Here is a 26,241-nt window from a genome sequence, read left to right as displayed (position 1 = left end):
ATGTTATAATATAATGATTAAAGATTGTTGGTGGTGCACCCCTGAGGAAAAATGACTATAGTATCACAAGGCGTTTCAGGGGTCATTCTGACCCGATCGCTCGCTGCAGTTTGTCGCAGTGCAGCGATTGGGTCGGAACTGCGCATGTGCCAGTGCACCGGCGCATGGCAGCTTTCGTTGCCTAGCGATCGCCTCTGAGACAGAGGCGGTCGCTGGGCGGGAGGGGGCTGAACGGTGGCGTTAAGCCGCCGTTTAGGGGGAGCGGTCCGGCCAACGCAGGTGTGACCGGACCGTTGGGGGGGCGGGCCGCAGCGGCTGCGTGACGTCTCACACAGCCGCTGCGGCCAGCAGCAGCAACAATTAACTCCCGGCCAGCCGCAGGAGCTGCGCTGGCCAGGAGTTACTCCTCAAATACAAAGACATCGCCGCTGTGCGATGCGTTTGTATTTGAGCGGGGGGGCGGCACTGACATGCAGGGTGGACTAGCCCTGTGCTGGGCGTCCCCCCGCATGTCAGGGAACATGATCGTAACTGTGCTAAATTTAGCACACCTACGATCAACTTGGAATGACCCCCTTTGTTCTTGCAAGGGAGCAAGAAACAGAGAGTTTACCTCTGTGTGGGAGCACTCTTTTATGTATAAATTGTGAAAAATGACGTGTGATAAAAACTAACTTTTAATTCATAAATGTAAAATATATAACCTCTACTCTGCTTTTTTATTTATTGATTTTTTTTATTTTTACCTATATATAAAAAGAAATTAAATATTATGAGATTGGAAATTAATTACCTAAAATCTCATGTTTGGTTTGGGACCATTGAATAGTTTTACATAATATTAACCTAAATATAGAATTTTTGTCACTGGTATATTTTATCCAGTGAGGGTGAAAATATCTTCTAATACAGTGATCAGAATTAATATAATGTGATTAGTATTATCATCACTGTTAGGGCACAGTGTGACCCTGTTCAATGTGCACGGGTCAGCAATATATAATTTTCGGACAAAGAACAATATATACACCTGTTTACAAAAAAACATATGTAACGGGGACTCTTATGTAGACGTTGCTTCAAATGCACTGCTGATATTAACAGGTTATATCCTCCTGATGCAGACAGGTCCCGCTGTACAGGTAAATGCAAACCAAAATCAATTTTTATACATCCATCTGTGCTGTGAAAGAAAGCTTTAAGCACAAAAGTGTGATCTCCAATATCAGCAGGCTATCCACTTCTGACAGAAACACTTCCTACAAGAAGTGATAAATTGCTTCAATATGTATAATATATACAAAACAATGGATAAAGTACCTATCAATATAATGAAGTCTTGATCTATGATCGGTAACAGACTGAGATCAGGTTTAGAGCATAATATGCTGCGGTATGTTAGCTTTCAAATATAATAAGCCGTCAATAGCAAACTCACAACAGTATGACTTCTCACTATATGAGTCATGATGAGAGTGATTGAGAAGTAGTCAGTGCCGTATGCCCGGTGACTTCTACTTCCTTCCCATGTGTGTGATTAACACAGTGAATGGGAGGTGAGAGAGTCAGCTGACGACACTGGTGAAAAGAAAGAGGAAGCGGCATGTCTGCTGTCGGGGGACGCTGGTGACAGAGGCAGTGATTACCCGAGGGTCATTGCACTGTATCTGCTCCTGCTTCTCCCCGATGAGAAGACGCCAGAATAACTGAATAAGATTGTCTATGGTCCTCGTCTCTGGTGTGTCTCCTTCTGTATGCCCAGTGTCCGGACCCGTGTGCGCCGCACGGGATTCCGAAGTGACGTCAGATGACGTCTAATGAATGTATGTTTCACCCTGTGACCAAGCATAACGGTGACCAAGCCCCAGCAGGGTGAAACGTACGTTCGTTAGACGTCATCTGACGTCACTTCCGGAATCCCGTGCGGCGCACACGGGTCCGGACACAAATTCACAGTGACAAAAATTCTATATTTAGGTTAATATTATGTAACACTATTCAATGGTCACAAACCAATCATGAGATTATAGGTAATTAATTTCCAATCTCATTATATTTAATTTCTTTTCTCTGACGTCCTAGTGGATGCTGGGAACTCCGTAAGGACCATGGGGAACAGACGGGCTCCGCAGGAGACTGGGCACTCTAAAAGAAAGATTAGGTACTATCTGGTGTGCACTGGCTCCTCCCACTATGCCCCTCCTCCAGTTAGAATCTGTGCCCGGCCAGAGCTGGGTGCTCCTAGTGGGCTCTCCTGAGCTTGCTAGAAAGAAAGTATTTGTTAGGTTTTTTATTTTCAGTGAGATCTGCTGGCAACAGACTCACTGCTACGTGGGACTGAGGGGAGAGAAGCAAACCTACCTGCTTGCAGCTAGCTTGTGCTTCTTAGGCTACTGGACACCATTAGCTCCAGAGGGTTCGAACACAGGGCCTGACCTCGATCGTCCGGAGCCGCGCCGCCGTCCCCCTTGCAGAGCCAGAAGACAGAAGAGAAGCGATGAAATCGGCGGCAGAAGACTCCTGTCTTCATTAAGGTAGCGCACAGCACCGCAGCTGTGCGCCATTGCTCCCACAGCACACCACACACTCCGGTCACTGTAGGGTGCAGGGCGCTGGGGGGGGGGGGCGCCCTGGGCAGCAATAAAAATACCTTTGGCATAAAAATACACATAATACAGTCTGTGACTGTATATGTGTAAAACCCCCGCCATTTTTAGTCAGAAACAGGACAGAAGCCCGCCGCTGAGGGGGCGGGGCCTTCTTCCTCAGCACACCAGCGCCATTTTCTCTTCACAGCTCCGCTGGAAGGAAGCTCCCCAGGCTCTCCCCTGCAGTATCCTGGTACACAAAGGGTGAAAAGAGAGGTGGGGGGCACATAAATTTAGGCGCAAAAATTGTATATACAGCAGCTACTGGGTAAACACTGAGTTGTAGTCTAATCCCTGGGTTATATAGCGCTGGGGTGTGTGCTGGCATACTCTCTCTCTGTCTCTCCAAAGGGCCTTGTGGGGGAACTGTCTTCAAATAGAGCATCCCCTGTGTGTGTGGTGTGTCGGTACGCGTGTGTCGACATGTCTGAGCTAAAAGGCTCCTCTAAGGAGGTGATAGAGCGGATATGTGTGTGAGAGGGTGTCTCCGTCGACAACGCCGACACCTGTTTGGATATGTGTAAGTGCTAAGGTGAATTTATTGCACAAATGGTTAGGGAACAGACAGGAAATCTACCCATGTCTGTCCCTATGTCACAGAGACCTTCAGAGTCTCACAATGCTCACTATCCAAAATAACAAACACTGGTATCGACACGGAGTTTAACTCCACTGTCGACTACGATAATGCAAAGTTACAGCCAAGATGGCTAGAAGGTATTCAATATATGATATTGAAATAAAAGATGATTTGCATATCACTGATGACTCATCTGTCCCTGATACGAGAGTACACATGTTTAAAGGGAAGAATGCTGAGGTAAATTTCCCTCCTCTCATGAGGAAAAAGAGCGGGAATCTCCAGACAAGAGACGGCAGCTTCCCACAAGAGAATTCTCAGGCTGTATCCTTTCCCCACTAGGGCCAGGTTGTGTTGAGAATCTTCCCCTAGGGTGTCCTGTTTGCACAGACAGTAGCACTTGCTATTCTCAGGGATCCTGCAGATAGCGTGCACATTCTAGTATACTACCCAGACCGGCGATTGTGTCGGCATGGGTTTATAGCGCTGTGGCAGCGTGGACAGGTACCTTATCAGCAGAGATTGAGACCCTAGTAAATATATTAAAGATGCTGTCTTAAGTGATAGATATATAGTTATAAAGCATGCCCAAAGAGACATGAATATACTGGGTCCTAGAGTCAAAGCTATGTCGATCTCTGCTTGACGTGTCCTGTAGAATATGCATTGGACAGATGATGCCGACTTAAGAGGCATATGGAAGGCTGAGGATTGTGTGGAGAAGGGTTCTCGGGCCTGGTCTCCACAGCTATAGCTGGTAATTCTGCTAGTTTGCCTTATATTCCTGCACAGCCTAAGAAAGCACGACATTATTAAATGCAGCCTTTCGAATAAAGAAACAAGAAAGTCTGAGGTGCGTCCTTTCTTGTCAGAGCCGGGATCGACACAACTAGTTCCCAGGAACAGAAGTCCTCCCCGGCCCCTACAAAAATCCACCTATGCCGCTGGGGCTCCACAGGCGGAGCTAGGCCCGGTGGGGACACGCCTTCGTAAGTTCAGCCACAAGTGGGTTCACACCCTGTTAGGTCCCTGGGCAATAGATATTGTGTCTCAGGGATACAAGCTGGACTGTGAGAAGATGCCGCCTCACCGACGGCCCTGCGGGCTTCCCCCCAAGAGGGGGAGCCAGTGTTAACTGCAATTCACAAATTGTATCTTTAACAGGTGGTGGTCAAGGGTCCCCTCCTTCAACAAGAGGGTGTTATTATTCGACCATGTTGTAATCCCGAAACCAGACTGTTCGGTCAGACACATATTGAATTAAAAATCCCTGAACATATACCTGAGAAGGTTCAAGTTCAAGATGGAATCGCTATGAGCGGTCAGGGCAAGCCTAAAAAGAGGGAGACTTTATCGTGAATCGGGTCATAAGGGATGCATACCTTCATGTCCCCATTTATCCACCTCATTAGGCGTACCTCAGAATTGCGGTACGGGATTGTCATAACCAAGGTAATGGCGGATGTGATTGTGCTCCTGCGGAAGCAAGATGTCACTATTATCACGTACTTTGACGATCTCCTCATACAAGCGAGATCAAGAGAGCAGTTGCTGAACAGCGTATCACTTTCTCTGGAAGTGTAACGGCAACACGGCTGGATTCTATATATTCCAAAGTCGCAGTTGGTTCCTACAGCTCATCTGCCTCTCCTAGGCACGATCCTAGACACAGACCAGAAAAGGGTTTATCTCCCGATAGAGAGAGCTCAGGAGCTCATGACACTGGTCAGGAATCTATTAAAACCAAAACAGGTGTCAGTGCATCACTGCACTCGAGTCCTGGGAAGGATGGTGGCATCATACGAGGCCATCCCCTTAGGCAGGTTCCATGCGAGGACCTTCCAATGGGACTTACTGGACAAGTGGTCCGGATAACCTCTTCAGATGCATCGGTTAATCACCCTATCCCCCAGGGCCAGGGTGTCTCTCCTGTGGTGGCTGCAGAGTGCTCACCTTCTCGAGGGCCGCAGATTCGGCATTCAGGACTGGATCCTGGTGACCACGGATGCAAGCCTCCGAGGGTGGGGGGCAGTTACACAGGGAAGAAATTTCCAAGGTCTGTGGTCAAGTCAACAGACTTGCCTTCACATCAATATCCTGGAACTAAGGGCCATATACAACGCCCTAAGTCAAGCGGAGATCCTGCTTCGCGACCAACCGGTTCTGATCCAGTCAGACCGCAGGGGTTCGTGTAAAACGCCAAGGCGGCACAAAGAGCAGGGTGGCGAGGGTAGAAGCCACCAGAATTCTTCGCTGGGCGGAGAATCAAGTAAGCGCACTGTCAGCAGTGTTCATTCCGGGAGTGGACAACTGGGAAGCAGACTTCCTCAGCAGGCACGACCTCCACCCGGGAAAGTGGGGACTTCATCAGGAAGTCTTCACGCAGTTTGCAAATTGATGGGAACTGCCTCAGGTGGACTAGATGGCGTCCCACCTCAATAAAAAGCTAAAAAAGGTTTTACGCCGGGTCAAGGGACCCTCAGGTGATGGTCGCACTAGTAACACCTTGGGTGTTCCAGTCGGTCTATGTATTCCCTCCTCTTCCTCTCATACCCAAGGGCTGAGAATTGTAATAAAAGGAGGAGTGAGAACAATATTCTTTGCTCCGAATGGGCCAAGAAGGACTCGGTACCCGGAGCTGCAAGAAATGCTCTCAGTGGACTCAGGGCTTCTGCCTCTCAGACAGGACATGTTGCAACAGGGGCCCTGTCTGTTCCAAGACTTACCGCGGCTGCATTTGACGGCATGGCGGTTGAACGCCGGATCATAGCGGAAAAGGACATTCCGGATGCAGTTATTCCTACGCTGATAAAGGCTAGGAAAGACGTGACAGCAAGACTTTTTCACTGTATATAGCGAAAATAGGTTGCTTGGTGTGAGGCCGGGAAGGCCCTACAGAGGAATTCCAGGGGGGTCGATTCCTGCACTTCCTACAGTCAGGAGTGACTATGGGCCTAAAATTAGGATCCATAAAGGTCAAGATTTCGGCCCTATCCATTTTCTCTCAAAGAGAACTGGCTTCACTGCCTGAAGTTCAGACGTTGTTCCGGGGGTGCTGCATATTCAGCCTCCTTTTGTGCCACCGGTGGCACCTTGGGATCTTAACGTTGTGTTGGATTTCCTGAAATCCCACTGGTTTGAGCCACTTAAGACCGTGGAGCTAAAATATCTCACGTGGAAAGTGGTCATGCTATTGGCCTTAGCTTCGGCTAGGCGTGTGTCAGAATTGACGGTTTTGTCATGTAAAAGCCCTTATCTGATCTTCCATATGGACAGGGCAGAATTGAGGACTCGTCCCCAATTTCTCCCTAGGGTGGTATCATCATTTCATTTGAACCAGCCTATTGTGGTGCCTGCGGCTACTAGGGACTTGGAGGATTCCAAGTTGCTGGACGTAGTCCGGGTTTTGAAAATTTATGTTTCCAGAACGGCGGGAGTCAGAAAGTCTGACTCGCTGTTTATTCTGTATGCAGCCAACAAGGTTGGCGCTCCTGCTTCGAAGCAGACTATTGCTCGCTGGATCTATAGCACGATTCAGCGGGTTCAATCTGCGGCTGGATTGCTACATCCAAAATCGGTGAAAGCCCATTCCACAAGGAAGGTGGGCTCTTCTTGGGCGGCTGCCCGAGGGGTCTCGGCTTTACACCTTTGCCGAGCTGCTACTTGGTCGGGGTCAAACAAGTTTGCTAAGTTCTACAAGTTTGATACCCTGGCTGAGGAGGACCTTGAGTTTGCTCATGCGGTGCTGCAGAGTCATCCGCACTATCCCGCCCGTTTGGGAGCTTTGGTATAATCCCCATGGTCCTTACGGAGTTCCCAGCATCCACTAGGACGTCAGAGAAAATAAGAATTTACTCACCGGTAATTCTATTTCTCGTAGTCCGTAGTGGATGCTGGGCGCCCGTCCCAAGTGCGGACTCTCTGCAATACATGTATATAGTTATTGCTTAACTAAAGGGATATTGTTATGAGCCATCCGTTAAATGAGGCTCAGTTGTTGTTCATACTGTTAACTGGGTATGGTTATCACAAGTTGTACAGTGTGATTGGTGTGGCTGGTATGAGTCTTACCCTGGATTCCAAATCCTTTCCTTGTTGTGTCAGCTCTTCCGGGCACAGTTTCGCTAACTGAGGTCTGGAGGAGGGGCATAGTGGGAGGAGCCAGTGCACACCAGATAGTACCTAATCTTTCTTTTAGAGTGCCCAGTCTCTTGCGGAGCCCGTCTGTTCCCCATGGTCCTTACGGAGTTCCCAGCATCCACTACGGACTACGAAATAGAATTACCGGTGAGTAAATTCTTATTTTTATATATAGGTAAAAATAAAAAAAATCAATAAATAAAAAAGCAGAGTAGAGGTTATATATTTAAAATTTATGAATTAAAAGTTATTTTTTATCACATGTCACTTTTCACAATTTATACATAAAAGAGTGCTCCCACACAGAGGTAAACTCTTTGTTTCTTGCTCCCTTGCAAGAACAAAACCCCTTGTGACACTTATTTCGCATCCAAGATTGACTCAATATGTCAGGACATCACATCCCACCAGACCAGCAACCAGCCACCACCCCCCTTCCCTCTTACCAACTCTGACATTTTTCTCCCTTGTATCTGATGAGGAAGTCATGCCCCTCATCCGTCCCCCTGTCCCCCCACAACCTCCCCACTGGACCCTATCCCCTCCCACCTCCTCTGCTACCTCTCTCCTTCTGCCTGTTCCCATCTTGCCCACCTTCTCAATCTCTCCCTCTCATCAGGCACTGTCCCCTCTGCCTTCAAGCATGCTCTTGTGACCCCTATTCTTAAAAACCTATACTCGATCCAAACACTCTCTCCAACTATCGACCCATCTCTCTCCTCCCTTTTGCCTCCAAACTTCTTGAGCGTATTGTCTATAATCGCCTCACTGCCTTTCTTTCCTCTCACTCACTGCTTGACCCATTGCAATCTGGTTTCTGTTCTCTCCACTCCACTCCACTGAAACTGCCCTCACAAAAGTCTGCAATGACCTCCATGCAGCCAAATCTAAGGGCCACTACTCTCTGCTTATTCTTCTTGACCTCTCTGCTGCTTTTGACACTGTGGACCACCCTCTCATTCTGCAAATCCTTCACTCTCTTTGTCTGTGTGATACTGCCCTCTCCTGGCTGTCCTCCTACCTCTCTGATCGTTCCTTCTCTGTCTCCTCCCCCCCACTTCCACTAACTGCTGGTGTCCCCCAAGGGTCTGTTCTTTGTCCTCTCCTTTTCTCTCTCTATATGTCCTCTTTAGGTGAACTCATTAGTTATTTTAACTTTCAATACCACCTCTATGCTGATGACACTCAAATCTACCTTTCCTCCCCTGATCTCTCCATGGCTCTCCCCACTCGTACCTCCAACTGTCTTTCTGCTATCTCTTCCTGGATGTCCCAGCACTTTCTTAAACTCAACATGTCTAAGACTGAGCTGATCATTTTCCCACCCTCCCGCACAACCTCACCTCCCACAATCTCATTATACATTGATGGCATGACTATCTCCTCTAGCTGTCTTTGCGTAATCCTTGACTCCTCCCTCTCCTTCAAACCACACATTCAGCACCTCTCACAAACCTGTCATTTTCATCTCAAAAACATTTACAGGATCAGAACTTTTCTCACCCAGGATGCCACTAAGATCAATATTCACTCACTGATTATTTCCAGACTGGACTACTGTAATATCCTCCTAACTGACAATTACCTCTCTCCACTCCAATCTATCCTCAGTGCTGCAGCCCGGCTCATCTTCCTCACCAAACGCACTACATCCACCTCCCCTCTCCTACAAGCCCTTCACTGACTTCCCTTCCCTTTCAGAATCCAATTCAAAGCTCTCACCCACTCCTCTCCCATTTACATCTCTGACCTTATCTCCCTGTACTCTCCCACCTGTCCTCTTCGCTTTGCTAATGCACGCCGACTCTCCTGTCTTCTGATTACTTCCTCCCACTCCTATCTCCAAGATTTTTCACATGCTGCTCCCTTTCTCTGGAATTCTTTACCTCTCCCCCTCAGACTGTCCACCTCTCTACAAAACCTCAAACGGGCTCTTAAGACCCACTTCCTTACCAAACCCACCCAAATCTCATCCTAACCCTCTGTTCCACGCACGCTATGTACCCCATCTATGTCACCCCTGTCTACGCCTCCCCTTAGAATGTAAACCCTCACGAGTAGGGCCCTCTTCCCTCATGTGCTTATCCTTTTCTTACTTTAATGATCCTCAACTGCCCAAATCCCACAGTTTTTTGGCCACCTTGAAACTTTTCTCTATGTCGTTTACTGGTGTCGCGGTAGACCGCGAGGTTAAGTGGGGCCAACCACAAGTGTGACCCCACTTAACCTTGTGGTCTACCGCAGACCGCAAAGTTCCCACCATTGGATATAATGTAGCACCACTGCGCTACATTGTATCCACAGTGCGCCGCCTGACTGACAGTGCAGGAGCGCACAGCCAATCAGGAGAGTGCCATGACGTGGCGCTCCCTGATTGGTTGAAGGGACCCTCTTTGACAGGAGTCACGGGAAGTCCCGACATTCGGGGAAAGGGGTTCCATGTGTAAACATGGGACCCCTTTCAGTGCATGGTTTGGGTATTTCGTTTTTTTATTTTACCAAGTACGTGGATTATAACTTTTAAGAAGAGAACCGATCTACCCCGGATTCTTTGTAAGTATAATTTTATTTACAGGTACCCCTGGATTCTACTGGAGAAGAGGACCGAGTGCTTCGTGTCAACATAGGTAAGTATGTATGTATGTAAGTGTGCATGTATGTTTAATAAAATTTTACTTTCACGGTGTGTGTGTTTTGTTTTTATTTGGGTATTTTTTTTGTAGTACAACTACAGGTACCAGCGGGCCCATTTCCCCCCCGCATGCTGCTACTTGTGGTTCTCCAAGTACCAGCTTGCGGGGAGGCTTGCTGGGGCTTGTAGTTCTGCTGCAAAAAAACAATATTCTTTTTTTAAACAAAAGGCTATCAGCCTCCCATCCACCGCCCTTGGATGGGGGGGGGGGGGGGGGGGGCAGCCTTGGGCTTCACCCCTGGTCTTGGGTGGCTGGAGGGGGGGACCCCTTGATTTAAGGGGTCCCCACTCCTCCAGGGTACCCCGGCCAGGGATGACTAGTTGGGGATTTAATGCCAGGGCCGCAGGGACCAATATAAAAGTGTCCCCTGGCTGTGACATTATCTCTCTGACTAGTGGAGCCTGGTGCTGGTGTTAAAAATACGGGGGTGTTGGAGATAAGCCTCCTCTTATCAATCTCCTTCAATTGTCTGTTGTTACCCTTTGTTTACCAATCGATTGGGAATCCCAGGAAACTGACACCACACGTAGTTATGTCCGTAAAAAAGGAGACTAGCTCTACTTTATTCAGCAGGGCATTATATAGAGAAAAAAGCTACTTGCATGAACACTTGATACACGTCACATTTTAAAAACAATAATGCATCTCTTCTCACAACTCCTCTCAGGGTGACATCCCCCTGTGTGTCCTTCAGAGAAGTCTAAGCACACAGAGACTGCCTAATAACATGTTTTCAAGAATTATAGCTACGACCTTGCTTCGCACAGAATGTACTAACTATGAAATGTCAGCATTATTATGATTAACTCAGCAAAGCATACTTCTGCTTATCTAGCATCATGGCTGCTACTTAACAAAATGGCTGACATGCTTAAGCTATATACATCTATCTTCCTCAGGGGACCCCTACGTCCCCCCGTCCCCCCCCACAGTATATTTTGCACCACGACCAGGCGCAGAGCCCAGTGCTGGTTGTTTAAATATGGGGGAACCACAGTCTCTTCTTCTTTTTTTTCCCTGTATTTTTACAACCAGGACCGGCTCAAAGAGCCCGAGGCTGGTTATGCTTAGGAGGGGGGACCCCACGCAATTTTTTTCTTTGTTTTTTAACTCTTTCACACCCCTTCCCACTGATAAACATGCACGGATCTCACTGATCCGTGCATGCCTATCAGAATACGGTAAAAAAAGCAGGTCTATTTGAAAGCTGCTTTTTTTTTACGATTTGTACTTTTTCACGGCAGTGTTTGGCTATTGCCGGCAGTGATTGTGAATACGAATTTTTAGTGAATTACCGAGTTGTATAAAATAACAGGCGTGTTTGACCGATGGTGTATTCATTTGTATTTTTTTCTTTGCCTTCAAAAAAAAATACGAATGCCCTCATCACTGCCGAGATTTTAGTTCAGTAAATTCCCGAGATGACACTTTGAAAAAAATACACAAAATCGGTCAAAATCGGGAGCTTAGTAAATATACCCCCAAGTGTCCAAAAAGTTTTTACGCACTTTCCCATTTGCTCCTGAAGGTTGAAAATTTTGGGATGAACCCCTTGGGGTGGATGTATCCGTCTCTCGCCGGTCTAAAAAGGCGGTGCTGCCTGCTCCAGGCTCCTTTACCATGAAGGATCCTGGGGATAGGAAGATAGAGACTACCCTAAAGTCTATATACACAGCAGCCGGTATATCACAAAGGCCGGTCATTGCGGGTTGCTGGATGACCAATGCCATTCATTCCTGGGCCACTCAAATTCAGGGGGTCTCGGGGATATGCCCTTAGTTACTATGGTAACCCTCCTAAAACACATTCAGGACACTACAAGTGTCCTCTGTGATTCACTCAAGGAGATGGGGACATTAATGCTCGGATTTCTGCCATGGCTGTGTCGGCGCGCAGGGCCTTGTAGATAATCCAAACGTAGTGTGGAATCCCTCCCCTTTTCGGGGGAATGGCTCTTTGGGGTTGAATTGGATAACTGGATTTCCAAAGTTACGGCTGAGAAATCCACGTTTCTCACTTCTGGGGCCCCGCCAGCGAGACACTCCTATTCGGGACCATCTGTCTAGTCCTTTCGGTCTCGCAGATTTCGATCTAAGGCTAGAGGTGTCTCCAATGCGATTAGAGGCACCAGAGGTAAGTCCAGAAAACCTGCAAGCACCAGCTCTCAGGAACAGTCCACCGGTTCTGCGTCCACTGAGGCCTCAGCATGATGGTGCACATTTGTAAAAGGGAGCTCTACCTACCTAATGTGTAAAAGGGGGACTCTGCCTGCCGTTCTGTGTAAAAGGAAGCTATGCCTGCCGTAATGTGTAAAAGGGAGCTCTTTGGCCACGCACCTATATTTTTGGTGCATGCTTGCAGCGCGCACTGGCCCTTATTTGTATATAGGGGGCGCACTGATGCTGTTTCTTCACAGCGGCGCTAAAATGTCTAGTGACGGCGCTCTGTTGCACTCGCGTCCCCGCCGGCATTCTGGCAGCCGTAATCCCTGGGTCTGTATGCTGATCTCTGGGATCCTCACCGCCGGCATTACAGCCCCAACCTGTGCTAAATATAATAGCCTCTGAGTTGCCGGAGGTGCGGTTCTTTGTATGAGTCTGCCCGTTTTTCAGAGTTTTTTTTAAAACAGTAATCATCTACATTGTAAATGATGACTGCTTTAAAAATACGGGCAGACTCGCTGAAAGTCCCGCACCTCCGGCAATTCGAAGGCTATTACATTTAGCCCCATATATATTTTCAAGGCAGTGTGAGACAACCGAGGGACACAGTTCTTGACACACAAGCAGTGATGCACTTCGCTGCTGATATCATTCACATTTTGTATCACTGCTTGTGCTATAGTAACTATAGTTTTCCTCTACATAACAGTCAGTATAAATGTGTTGAAATAATTCGGCTTACAATTGCAGCCACACAAAGCGCTGGTATGATATTGGCCTAAGTGCCAGCCATACCAGCATGTAATAAATATGCCTGGATTACATTTATGATGTAAAAGATTGGGATTAACACAGCATGAGAGCCAAGGTGCTTAAATAACAATACTAATTAACCCATCCAATGCTGGATGTTTGGGTGCTTTGAATCATTTCCAGTCAATGGTTATTTCTCATTGACTATTTATGTAACTTACTATGAGCAATCTACAAGGGGTGCTTGATTAATGGATTCTTTATTTGTGAATTGATATAGTAACAAGAAATAAACCTGCTTAAGTAATGGTGCTCTATATTTCAGGACAGTCAGGTAGACCTGGTCAGCAGGAGACATTTCTATGAAGCATTTAAAAAGATACGGCCCGCTTCTGCACGGAGTGCTATTGGAAAGGTGGAGTTTAAACCCGTATATTGGGACAAAATTGGTGGACTGGAGGATATTAAACTAATGTTGAAACAGGTAAAAAAGCAACTGGGCTCCTTAGTTTATGAGTAAATTTTCCCTTTCTGTAGTAAGTTTCCATTATGTAATTATTATACATTACAGTATATTTATATTCGGGATGCCAGCAGTCCTAATACTGACACCGGTATCCCAATGCTCCCGCACATCGTTAATGACCCCCTCCCTCGTCTGAACATGTACAGACGAGGGAGGTCCACGTTAACGACAACCATGCTGGCTTATATACTGGTTTATGACCAGCTTTTAATATACAGTATGTGTTTTAATACCTGCATTCAGTGGCAGCGCTAAGCAATATGATGTGTGCTATTATTGGATGTAATTGTATTTCCATATTCATTGTAATAATTTCCCACTTACGGAAGAATTTGTATGGATGAGCTGGTAAGGCAACTTAATTTAATATTTTACTTTTATTAGTGCTTGAATATCATTGATATCCTTGATCATTTTAATACATGCAGTATATTATTTTTGTTATATTTTATCGCACATTAAAAAGATCATAAACTCCTAGGCAGGATGTAGTGGCGTCCGAGTTTGCAGGAGGTTCAGGATGCTGGCTGAACTTGGACGTTTTTTGTAAAGCGCTAACTTCTGCTTTAAAAAAAAAAAAAAAATTGTCTGGCATCCCGCACCTCCGGAAAACTCGGACGCCATTACATTCCACCTGTTGTTAAGGGAATATTTCCTAGGTTTTGCTGTCATATTATGGATTCTTCCATAGACATTGACTTTCTTTTTCATCCACTAGGGGGCACCGGACCAAAGGCTTAACGCTTGGGTATAGACGGGCATCAAAAGGGTTACTTTTAAGTTCTCAGCAGGCCTTGCCTCCGTAGACACCGCCTACAGCCTCGCCAGTTTTTCTTTTGGTGCTGCCGGAGCAGCACCGTTGTTTAGAGATGGCTGTTAAAACAGCCGGGGTTACTTTTTTTTTAAAATCTTCTTTCTCCAGCGCTGCAGCGCTCAGAGCAGAATGCTGGCGCATTTAGAGCCCAGCATGCCCGCTCCAGAACCCGGACTCAGGTGGCAACGTCGGTAATGGGGCCGGGTTCTTCCATCGGGGAGGCTAACAACATGCTCAGTAGCCTCCCCCACAGCCGCAACGGGTTCCGGAGGGTGAGTAGATCGGCTCCCTGCGCGACATGCAGCGATTCCCTCCCGCTGAAGTGAGCCAGCAGGGGGGGAGCAGATGAGTGGGGGCCCAGTGCGCTGCGCCTGTTTTCCACTAGACCACCAGCACATCAACCAGCAGGGTAGGTGAGCATAGCCCTGGGATATAACATCTGAGGGGGTAAGGTGCCAGCCTGCAGCCCCTCCCCCGACCCAGGACAGACCAGTAGCTTGCTCAAGGTCTGCCCCTGGGCTATATCTCCTCCCTCCTCTCCCAATCCCTCCCCTTCAACGCATGGCAGCCATTTTAGAGCACATGCTGGCTGGGAGTTGATGAAAGAGGAGGGTCTGGCCACTGTATCCCCTGTACCCCGCGTCTGCATCCGAGTTCAGTCATTTTCTCCTGCTGCTGATATCACAGGGCAGTTGAGTAGCTTGGCTTCTCTTGTTCTAGCATTTGAGTGGCTGAGTTACTGTGTGTGTGAGTGTTTTAACACTGTGTGGAGCTTGATCGCACGATTCTTGCACAAGGATTTGTTTCAGCATAGGTTCCTCAGGGACAGGCCGCTGCTAATTTAGGGGCACTTTTAGAATATACAGTGCTGTTTTCCAGTATATTGTGCAATGTCATCCAGGGGAAAAAAGGTGGTCACACCTGAGCCTCCCACTTGTGCTGCGTGTTATGATATTTTGTCTCCTCAGGATCCCCAGGACACTGGCAAATGCAGAGCCTGCGTGGTAGTACCACCGCAACAGGATCCTCCACCTCCACCGGTTCCTCAGGATCCAGCGTGGGCAACCACATTGACGCAGGTTATGACTCAACTAGTGAACCTTTTGAATACGCAGCAGGCGGCTTCACAAATGGCAACACTGTCAACTTTGGCACAAGGTCAGTCATATATATAAAAATATATAGTTACTCTACGCTTATTTCAATATGGTCCATAGGATGATTGAAAACACATGCAATGCTGTTAATAGTTTATTTATTATAATCTAATTTTAGACAAAAAATATATATCAACCATAATAAAAGATATAAAAAACGTATGTATGTATTAATACCTGAATGTAATAAATTACATAGCAGAAATATCTTCCTACTAAATATTAACCATTAAAAAATGTACATAATAATCAGTGATAGTTGTCAATTTCTCTAATTCCTAATAAGAGGTGGATCAACCTGAAATAAATCAGTGCACTGATGTAAAGAAATTCAATACGAGATCTCAATAGGTACAGTCCCGCAAACAGTAAGGGTACATGTCCCAGGAGGTGCCAGTCCCGAGCACTAGGAATAGCGCTTAATAAGCTTGAAGATGAATTGGTAATGCAATAAACCGGTATAAATGCTCAAATACGTAAATGGATCAAGCTCACCACCATGGACGCACTTAGATAATGTTCAAAAGAGGGGTCAACAATACTTGAATTGGAAGGAGCCGGCTGGGAGGCACCGGACGTCTCCGTTCTCCCCAATGCTTGCGCCGCTACCACTTCCAATAGCCGCCCGATGCTGTCCTGCCGTGCAGGTGGATTGATGTCCGTGTAACGATCTGTCCCCGGAGTAAGACAAGCGATCACCAGTGGCTGATTTATTTCAGGTTGATCCACCTCTTATTAGGAATTAGAGAAATTGACAACTATCACTGATTATTATGTAAATTTTGTAATGGTTAATATTTGGTAGGAAGATATTTCTGCAATGTAATTTATTACATTCAGGTATTTATACATACATACGTTTTTTATATCTTTTATTATGGTTGATATATATTTTTTGTCTAAAATTAGATTATAATAAATAAACTATTAACAGCATTGCATGTGTTTTCAATCATCCTATGGACCATATTGAAATAAGCGCAGAGTAACTATATATTTTTATCTTAGTGTCGTTTCCTGTAGCAACAGGTGAATGTTACTATTATTTATGCTTACACAGGCATAAACTGATACCCTGCAGCTGATCTATAATTGTAGTATAATTTTTGGTAGATATTATTTTCCGATTAAGCGCCAAGAGACATTTTGGTTATCAGTTATATATATATATATATATATATATATATTGGATAGAGGGAAGCATCACAGGCTGACGCGCACTTCTAGCGCAACTGCTACCCCACGCTCAGAAGGGGGTTCAGACTCAGACACCCCAGATTCTGACCAAGAAAGTGGGTCAAGGGAGTCTGATTTGGACGTAGCTTCAGTTCTAGGAGAGTCTTTCTATAGCTGAAGTAGAGGCCCTAGTCAAACAAGTTAGGTTAGTACTGGATATTAAGCAAATAGATCCTGTTCCAGCATCTAAGACTCCAGTTTTTAAGAAACCTAAAAAGGATTCAGCACAGTTTCCTTCCTCTGTGCAGTTGCAAGATTTACTTGAGGCAGCATGGGCTAAACCGGATAAACAGTATCAGCTCTCTAAGCGGTGTGAATCATTCTATCCATTTCCGGCTAAGGAGAGGTCCAAGTGGGAAACCCCCCACCAGTGGACGCGCATGTAGCGCACATAGAGCGTTCCTCGATTCTCACGAGCCCGGATACTTCCATCTCTTAAAGATTCCACGGATCGCAAATTGGATACCTTTCTTAAGACATCATATTCTCATGCGGGAGCTATAACCAGACCGGCATTAGCTTCGGCATGGGTAACCGAAGCAGTTTCCTGTTGGGCTGATCAACTTCAACAGGGCCTATCCTCCTCAGTTAGTATGAAACAACTACTGACACTGGTAGCTCATATTCAAACAGCAACCATATGTCTGTCGGATTCAGCCGTAGACACGGCTGTGCTTACATCTACAGTCTCTGCTTCTACAGTGGCAGCAAGGTAATCCTTATGGTTGCATTCTTGGAGAGCAGACGCTTTCTCCTAAAAACTCTGGAAGCTCTGCCATATGCAGCAGATACCCTATTCGGGAAAGAGCTGAACAATCTTGTCACTCAACTCGCTACTACTAAGATGGCTTTTCTACCCTCAGCATCAGCCCCCAAACCTAAAACTGCTTTTCGTGTCCAGGGACGACATAAGGGCCAGGCCTCCTCCCGTTACCAGGTCCAAGCAAAGATCACCAAGCCTCGCACAAAACAACCTTGGGCTACAAGACTCCCAGCCGCCAAACAAGCCGACAGACCTGCAGCATGAAGGGGCGGGCCCTCCTCTGGGTGATCCCAGAGTGGGGGGCCGACTTCTGTCTTTTGCTCCAAAGTGGTGGGACATCACGATGGACGCCTGGGTCAGGGACGTCGTGACACAAGGTTACGCCTTGACCTTTTGGCGCCGTCCCCCAAACAGGTTCTTCACCACGGGAATTCCGAGGGATCTTGGAGAGGCACAACTCGGTCGGCTCTCTGCTCGCCTCCAACGTAATTGTTCCGGTACCCTGAGACCAGAGAAGATGGGGGTTTTACACATCGCTCTTTCTGGTCCAGAAACCAGACTGTTCCCACTGCCCTATTCTCAACCTCAAGACGTTGAACCTATACCTGCGAGTCCCCAAGTTCCGCATGGAATCCCTCAGAATGATCATCCTGGCGCTGGAATCGGGAGACTATATGGCATTCCTGGACATAAAGGATGCATATTTACATATCCCAATTTGTTCAAGTCATCAAAAGTTCCTCCGGTTTGCGGTCCAGGACAAGCCTTTCCAATTCCGAGCCTTACCATTCGGTCTCTCCACGGCTCCAAGAGTCTTCACGAAAATCATGGCAGTCGTCACAGCGCATCTCAGATGCAGCGGAATCCAAATCCTGCCCTACCTGGACGATCTCCTACTACTAGGACAATCGCAACAAACACACTCCACATTCAGTCAACAATAGAGATGTTACAATCGCATGGCTGGAGGATAAATTGGAAAAAATCATCGTTGACGCCTTCTCGAACAATCCTTCACTTAGGGGCGCTCCTCAATTCCACAGAACAGCATGTCTTTCTGCCACTGGAGAAACTCATGGTTATTCAGTGCAGAATTCGGTCACTCCTCCATCAGCGCGCGGTTTCAGTCCATGCTTGCATGACAATCCTGGGCTCGATGGTACAACATTCGATATGGTGGAGTACGCGCAGTTCCATTCTCGTCCTCTACAATTGCAAGTTCTTCGCAAATGGAACAGTTCCCATCTCCACATCCATTCACAGACCATAACACTCTCTCCGGAGGTTCGACTGTACTTAACATGATGGCTCATTCGGGACAACCTAGACAAAGGTCACCCCTTTTGGATTCAGCACTAGACAGTGGTCACCACAGATGCCAGTCTTCAAGGCTGGGGAGCGGTATCGGAATCCCACACATTCCAGGGTCGCTGGACTCCTCAAGGAAGTTCACTCCTCATCAGTGTACTGGAATTGAGGGCAATCTTCAACACGCTGCGATCTGCACAATCTCTGCTCAGGGGCCGTCCAGTCAAAGTCCAGTCGGACAACGCGATAGCGGTAGCTTACCTAAATCGACAAGGGGGCACTCGCAGTCATGGAGCCATGCGAGAGGTGTCCAAGATATTCCAATGTGCAGAACAAAATCTTCCAGCACTGCCAGCTATCTTCATCCCAGGAGTGCTCAACTGGGAAGCGGATTTCCTAAGTCGACAGGACGTGCACTCAGGGGAGTGGATGCTCCACCCAGAAGTGTTCGAACAATTGGTGTCCAAGTGGGGGATGCCGGACATAGACCTCATGGCATCCCAACATAGCAACCAAATAAGCAAGTTTGGCTCTCAGACAAGAGACCCAAAGGCATGTCTTGTAGACGCCCTCATGGCTCATTGGTCGTTTCACCTGATATGCGTCTTTCCACCGATCTCCATGATTCTCAGACTACTCAGATGATGCTGGTGGTTCCAGACTGGCCACGTCGCCCATGGTACGCGGACCTGCTAAGTCTGTCTATAGACAAACCGTGGCACCTCCCTCTATGCCCGGACCTTCTGTGTCAGGGTCCTTGTGTACACCCAGATCCTCAGTGCCTCGCTTTGACGGCCTGGCTATTGAGACATCCGTCCTGAAGTCTAAAGGACAGCAGATCATCCAGACTATGCTTAATGCCAGGAACCCTTCGTCAGCTAGGATTTACCACCGGGTTTGGAAAACGTACTTCTCCTGGTGTACCAGTTGTGGTTTTAATCTGCACTCTTTCCGGCTGTCTCGCTTGATATCGTTTCTTCAGTCTGGCCTGCACTTAGGCATCAGGTTATCGTCGCTCAAAGTTCAGGTTTCAGCACTATCATTGCTGTTCCAACGACAACTGTCTCTGAGGCTGGATGTCAAGACATTCCTGCAGGGTGTGTTACACGTTCAACCACCGTTTGTGGCTCCGGTAGCCTCTTGGGATCTGTCACTTGTCCTAATGGCTCTACAGAAGCCTCCTTTTGAACCTTTAGAAACAACGGACCTTATGTGGATCACTTGGAAGACCTTGTTTCTATTGGCCGTATCTTCAGCCCGCAGGGTGTCAGATCTCAGTGCTTTATCCTGGCGGTCACCTTTTCTGGTGTTTCACTCTGATAGAGCAGTACTTCGTACTCGGACAGGGTTCATGCCTAAAGTGGTTTCCAAATTTCACCTCAATCAGGAAATTGTGGTACCAGCATTATCAGCGGCTTCTCCAGAGGCCGTCTCTGGACGTTGTCCGAGCACTTCACATCTACGTGGACAAGACCAAGGATCTCAGACGTACGGACTCCCTGTTCGTCTTGTTGGATGCTCGCAGAAGAGTTAGTCCTGCATCCAAACAGACCTCAGCCAGATGGCTGCGGTTGACTATTCACCATGTCTATTCCATGGCCAACTATCCTACCCCTTCGGGGGTCAAGGCTCATTCCATACAGGCTGTGGGAGCCTCCTGGGCAGCTTCCCATGGGGCCTCAGTTGAACAGCTATGCAAGGCTGCTACATGGTCCTCTGTCCAGACTTTCATCAAATTTTATGCGTTCGACACCTTTGCGTCTTCGGGCAAAGGGTCCTGAATGCAGTCCAGGAGCGTTCCCGCCCGGGTAGGGACAGCTTTAGGACGTCCCAGCGTTAAGCCTTTGGTCCGGTGCCACCTAGTGGATGAAAAAGAAAATAGGATTTATGTCTTACCTTGTTAAATCCTTTTCTTTGAGTCCATAGGGGGCACCAAATGCCCTTCCTGTCGCACCTGTCCTGCAGGATTGTGTTCTTGTGTAGGTTGTGTGCTATCATCCTTCTTCACAGTGTTCTTCTGTGTGAGGTGGTGGTCTTTCCTCTTTCTGCCTCTCCTGCTTCTGGCTTACTATAATAAACTGGTGGGCCTGTCGGCGGGGGCGGGGTACAGGGAGGCAAGGCCTGCTGGGTACTTAAAAGTAACCCTTTTGGTGCCTGTCTGCTCCCAGCCAGCCTATACCCAGCGTTAAGCCTTTGGTCCGATGCCCCCTATGGACTCAAAGAAAAGGATTTAACAAGGTAAGACATAAATCCTATTTCTCTAACGCCCTAGTGGATGCTGGGGACTCCGTAAGGACCATGGGCTCCGCAGGAGACGGGCTCAGCAGGAGACATGGGCACTTTAAGAAAGAATTTGGATTCTGGTGTGCTCTGGCTCCTCCCTCTATGTCCCTCCTCCAGACCTCAGTTTGAATCTGTGCCCGGACGAGCTGGGTGCTGTTTAGTGAGCTCTCCTGAGCTTGCTATAAGAAAGTATTTTGTTAGGTTTTTTTTATTTTCAGGGAGCTCTGCTGGCAACAGACTCCCTGCATCGTGGGACTGAGGGGAGAGAAGCAGCCCTACTCTCTGAAGATAGGTCCTGCTTCTTAGGCTACTGGACACCATTAGCTCCAGAGGGATCGTACACAGGATCTCACCCTTTGTCGTCCGATCCCGGAGCCGCGCCGCCGTCCCCCTCGCAGAGCCGGAAGACAGAAGCCGGGTGAAAGAAGCAAAAAGACTTCGAAATCGGCGGCAGAAGACTCCAGTCTTCACTGAGGTAGCGCACAGCACTTCAGCTGTGCGCCATTGCTCCCACACTACACCCACATACTCCGGTCACTGTAAGGGTGCAGGGCGAAGGGGGGGTCGCCCTGGGCAGCAATTAGGACCTCTTGGCAAAAGTTGGACATATATACAGTTGGGCACTGTATATATGTATGAGCCCCCGCCATAATATTGTACATAAACGCGGGACAGAAGCCCGCCACTGAGGGGGCGGGCTTCTTTCTCAGCACTCACCAGCGCCATTTTTTTCTCCACAGCTCCGCTGAGAGGAAGCTCCCCAGGCTCTCCCCTGCAGATACATGGTAGAAAAGGGTAAAAAAGAGAGGGGGGGCACATAATTAGGCGCAAAAATCATTATTACAGCGACTACTGGGTTAACACTAAGTTACTGTGTGATTCCTGGGTTATATAGCGCTGGGGTGTGTGCTGGCATACTCTCTCTCTGTCTCTCCAAAGGGCCTTGTGGGGGAACTGTCTTCAAAAAGAGCATTCCCTGTGTGTGTGGTGTGTCGGTACGCTTGTGTCGACATGTTTGACGAGGAAGGCTATGTGGAAACAGCAGGAGCAAATGAATGTGGTGTCTCCGCCGACGGCGCCGACACCTGATTGGATGGATATGTGGAAGGTTTTAAATGATAATGTTAATTCCTTGCATAAAAGGTTGGATAAAGCTGAAACCTTAGGACAGTCAGGGTCTCAGCCCATGCCTGATCCTATGTCGCAGAGGCCGTCAGGGTCTCAGAAGCGCCCACTATCCCAAATTGTTGACACAGATACCGACATGGACTCTGACTCCATTGTCGATTTACGATGATGCAAAGTTACAGCCAAAATTGGCTAAATCCATCCGTTATATGATTATAGCAATTAAGGATGTGTTGCACATCACAGAGGAAACCCCAGTCCCAGACAAGAGGGTTCATATGTATGAGGAAAAAAGGCAGGTGGTGACCTTTCCCCCTTCACACGAGCTAAATGAGTTATGTGAAAAGGCTTGGGAATCTCCAGATAAAAAACTGCAAATTTCCAAACGGATGCGTATCCTTTCCCGCCAACGGACAGGTTACGCTGGGAATCCTCCCCTAGGGTGGACAAAGCTTTAACACGCTTATCCAAGAGGGTAGCCCTGCCGTCACAGGATACGGCCACCCTAAAAGATGCTAAGGATAGAAAGCAAGAGGGTACCCTGAAGTCCATTTATACACATTCAGGTACCTTACGAAGGCCGGCAATTGCGTCGGCCTGGGTGTGTAGCGCTGTAGCAGCATGGACGGATACCTTATCTGAGGAACTTGATACCTTAGACAAGGATACTATATTAATGACCCTGGGGCATATAAAAGACGCTGTCCTATATATGAGAGATGCTCAAAGAGACATTAGCCTACTGGGCTCTAGAATAAATGCAATGTCGATTTCTGCCAGAAGGGTCCTGTGGACTCTGCAATGGACAGGTGGTGCCGACTCAAAAAGGCATATGGAGGTTTTACCTTACAAGGGTGAGGAATTGTTTGGGGAGGGTCTCTCGGACCTGGTCTCCACAGCTACTGCTGGAAAGTCAATTTTTTTGCCATATGTTTCCTCACAACCTAAGAAAGCACCGTATTACCAAATGCAGTCCTTTCGATCACAAAAAGGCAAGAAAGTCAGAGGTGCGTCATTTCTTGCCAGGGTCAGGGGCAGAGGAAGGAAGCTGCACAACACAGCTAGTTCCCAGGAACAAAAGTCCTCCCCGGCTTCCACTAAATCCACCGCATGACGCTGGGGCTCCACAGGCGGAGCTAGGCCCGGTGGGGGCGCGTCTCCGAAATTTCAGCCACAAGTGGGTTCACTCCCAGGTGGATCCCTGGGCGATAGAGATTGTGTCTCAGGGATTCAAGCTGGAATTCGAAGAGATGCCCCCTCACCGATACCTCAAATCGGCCCTGCCAGCTTCCCCCTTAGAGAGGGGAAATAGTGTTAGCTGCAATTCACAAATTGTATCTTCAGCAGGTGGTGGTCAAGGTTCCCCTCCTTCAACAAGGAAAGGGTTATTATTCGACCATGTTTGTGGTACCGAAACCGGACGGTTCGGTCAGACCCATATTGAATTTAAAATCCCTGAACGTATACCTGAAAAGGTTCAAGTTCAAGGTGGAATCGCTCAGAGCGGTCATCGCAAGCCTGGAAGGGGGGGATTTTATGGTGTCTCTGGACATAAAGGATGCATACCTTCATGTCCCCATTTATCCACCTCATCAGGCGTACCTCAGATTTGTGGTACAGGATTGTCATTACCAATTTCAGACGTTGCCGTTTGGTCTCTCCACGGCACCGAGAATATTTACCAAGGTAATGGCGGAAATGATGGTACTCCTGCGGAAACAAGGGGTCACAATTATCCCATACTTGGACGATATCCTCATAAAGGTGAGGTCCAGAGAGCAGTTGCTGATCAGCGTAGCACGCTCTCGGGAAGTGTTACAACAGCACGGCTGGATTCTAAATATTCCAAAGTCGCAGTTGATTCCTACGACTCGGCTGCCTTTCCTGGGCATGATTCTGGACACAGACCAGAAGAGGGTTTATCTATCGATGGAGAAGGCTCAGGAGCTCATGACACTGGTCAGAGACCTATTAAAACCAAAACAGGTGTCGGTGCATCACTGCACGCGAGTCCTGGGAAAGATGGTGGCATCATACGAGGCCATTCCCTTCGGCAGGTTCCATGCGAGGACCTTTCAATGGGATCTGTTGGACAAGTGGTCCGGATCACATCTTCAGATGCAACGGTTGATCACCCTATCCCCCAGGGCCAGGGTGTCTCTCCTGTGGTGGCTGCAGAGTGCTCACCTTCTCGAAGGTCGCAGATTCGGCATTCAGGACTGGGTCCTGGTGACCACGGATGCAAGCCTCCGAGGGTGGGGGGCAGTCACACAGGGAAGAAATTTCCAAGGGCTGTGGTCAAGTCAGGAGACTTGCCTTCACATCAACATCCTGGAACTAAGGGCCATATACAACGCCCTACGTCAAGCGGAGTCCCTGCTTCGCGACCAACCGGTTCTGATTCAGTCAGACAACATCACCGCAGTAGCTCATGTAAACCGCCAAGGCGGCACAAGGAGCAGGGTGGCGATGGTAGAAGCCACCAGAATTCTTCGCTGGGCGGAGAATCACGTAAGCGCACTGTCAGCAGTGTTCATTCCGGGAGTGGACAACTGGGAAGCAGACTTCCTCAGCAGGCACGACCTCCACCCGGGAGAGTGGGGACTTCATCAAGAAGTCTTCACGCAGATTGCAAGTCGGTGGGAACTGCCACAGGTGGACATGATGGCATCCCGCCTCAACAAAAAGCTACAGAGATATTGCGCCAGGTCAAGAGACCCTCAGGCGATAGCTGTGGACGCACTGGTGACACCGTGGGTGTTCCAGTCGGTCTATGTATTTCCTCCTCTTCCTCTCATACACAGGGTGCTGAGAATCATAAGAAAAAGAGGAGTGAGAACAATACTCATTGTTCCGGATTGGCCAAGAAGGACTTGGTATCCAGATCTGCAAGAGATGCTCACAGAGGACCCGTGGCCTCTGCCTCTAAGACAGGACTTGTTGCAACAGGGGCCCTGTCTGTTCCAAGACTTACCGCGGCTGCGTTTGACGGCATGGCGGTTGAACGCCGGATCCTAGCAGAAAAAGGCATTCCGGATGAAGTTATTCCTACGCTGATAAAGGCTAGGAAGGATGTGACGGCTCAACATTATCACCATATATGGCGAAAATATGTGGCTTGGTGTGAGGCCAGGATTGCCCCTACGGAGGAATTCCAGCTGGGCCGTTTCCTTCACTTCCTACAGTCGGGAGTGACTTTGGGCCTTAAATTGGGTTCCATTAAGGTTCAGATTTCGGCCTTATCCATTTTCTTTCAAAAAGAACTGGCTTCTCTGCCTGAAGTTCAGACGTTTGTAAAGGGGGTGCTGCATATTCAGCCCCCTTTTGTGCCTCCAGTGGCACCTTGGGATCTTAACGTGGTGTTGAGTTTCCTGAAATCACACTGGTTTGAACCACTCAAAACGGTGGAATTGAAATATCTCACGTGGAAGGTGGTCATGCTATTAGCCTTGGCTTCGGCTAGGCGTGTGTCAGAATTGGCGGCTTTGTCACATAAAAGCCCTTATCTGGTTTTCCATGCGGATAGAGCAGAATTGCGGACCCGCCACAATTTCTGCCAAAAGTGGTTTCATCCTTTCATATAAACCAACCTATTGTGGTGCCTGTGGCTACTACTGACTTGGAGGATTCCGAGTCACTGGATGTGGTCAGGGCTTTGAAGGTTTATGTAGCCAGAACGGCTAAGGTCAGGAAAACAGAATCTTTGTTTATCCTGTATGCTTCAAACAAGCTTGGGGCGCCTGCTTCAAAGCAAACGATTGCTCGCTGGATCTGTAACACGATTCAGCAGGCTCATTCTGCGGCTGGGTTGCCGCTGCCTAAATCAGTTAAGGCCCATTCCACAAGGAAGGTGGGCTCTTCTTGGGCGGCTGCCCGAGGGGTCTCGGCATTTACAGCTTTGCCGAGCGGCTACTTGGTCAGGTTCAAACACCTTTGCAAAGTTCTACAAGTTTGATACCCTGGCTGAGGAGGACCTTGTGTTTGCTCATTCGGTGCTGCAGAGTCATCCGCACTCTCCCGCCCGTTTGGGAGCTTTGGTATAATCCCCAT

General features: G+C 48.0%; 1 protein-coding gene across 2 annotated transcripts in view; it reads left to right on the top strand.

The window, feature by feature from the left end:
* AFG2B (AFG2 AAA ATPase homolog B) overlaps nucleotides 1-26,241 on the top strand; it is a 116,155-nt gene that overhangs the window by 37,292 nt on the left and 52,622 nt on the right. For both annotated transcript variants that reach the window (XM_063926008.1, XM_063926009.1), the window contains exon 4: nucleotides 13,302-13,460. In XM_063926008.1, the coding sequence (XP_063782078.1) occupies nucleotides 13,302-13,460 (159 nt within the window). The remainder of the gene's footprint in view (nucleotides 1-13,301; nucleotides 13,461-26,241) is intronic.

This window comes from Pseudophryne corroboree, chromosome 6, assembly GCF_028390025.1.
Source record: "Pseudophryne corroboree isolate aPseCor3 chromosome 6, aPseCor3.hap2, whole genome shotgun sequence".
Classification (NCBI taxonomy): domain Eukaryota; kingdom Metazoa; phylum Chordata; class Amphibia; order Anura; family Myobatrachidae; genus Pseudophryne; species Pseudophryne corroboree.
Note: the sequence above shows the minus strand (reverse complement) of the source record. Positions and strands in the feature narration are given on the sequence as shown.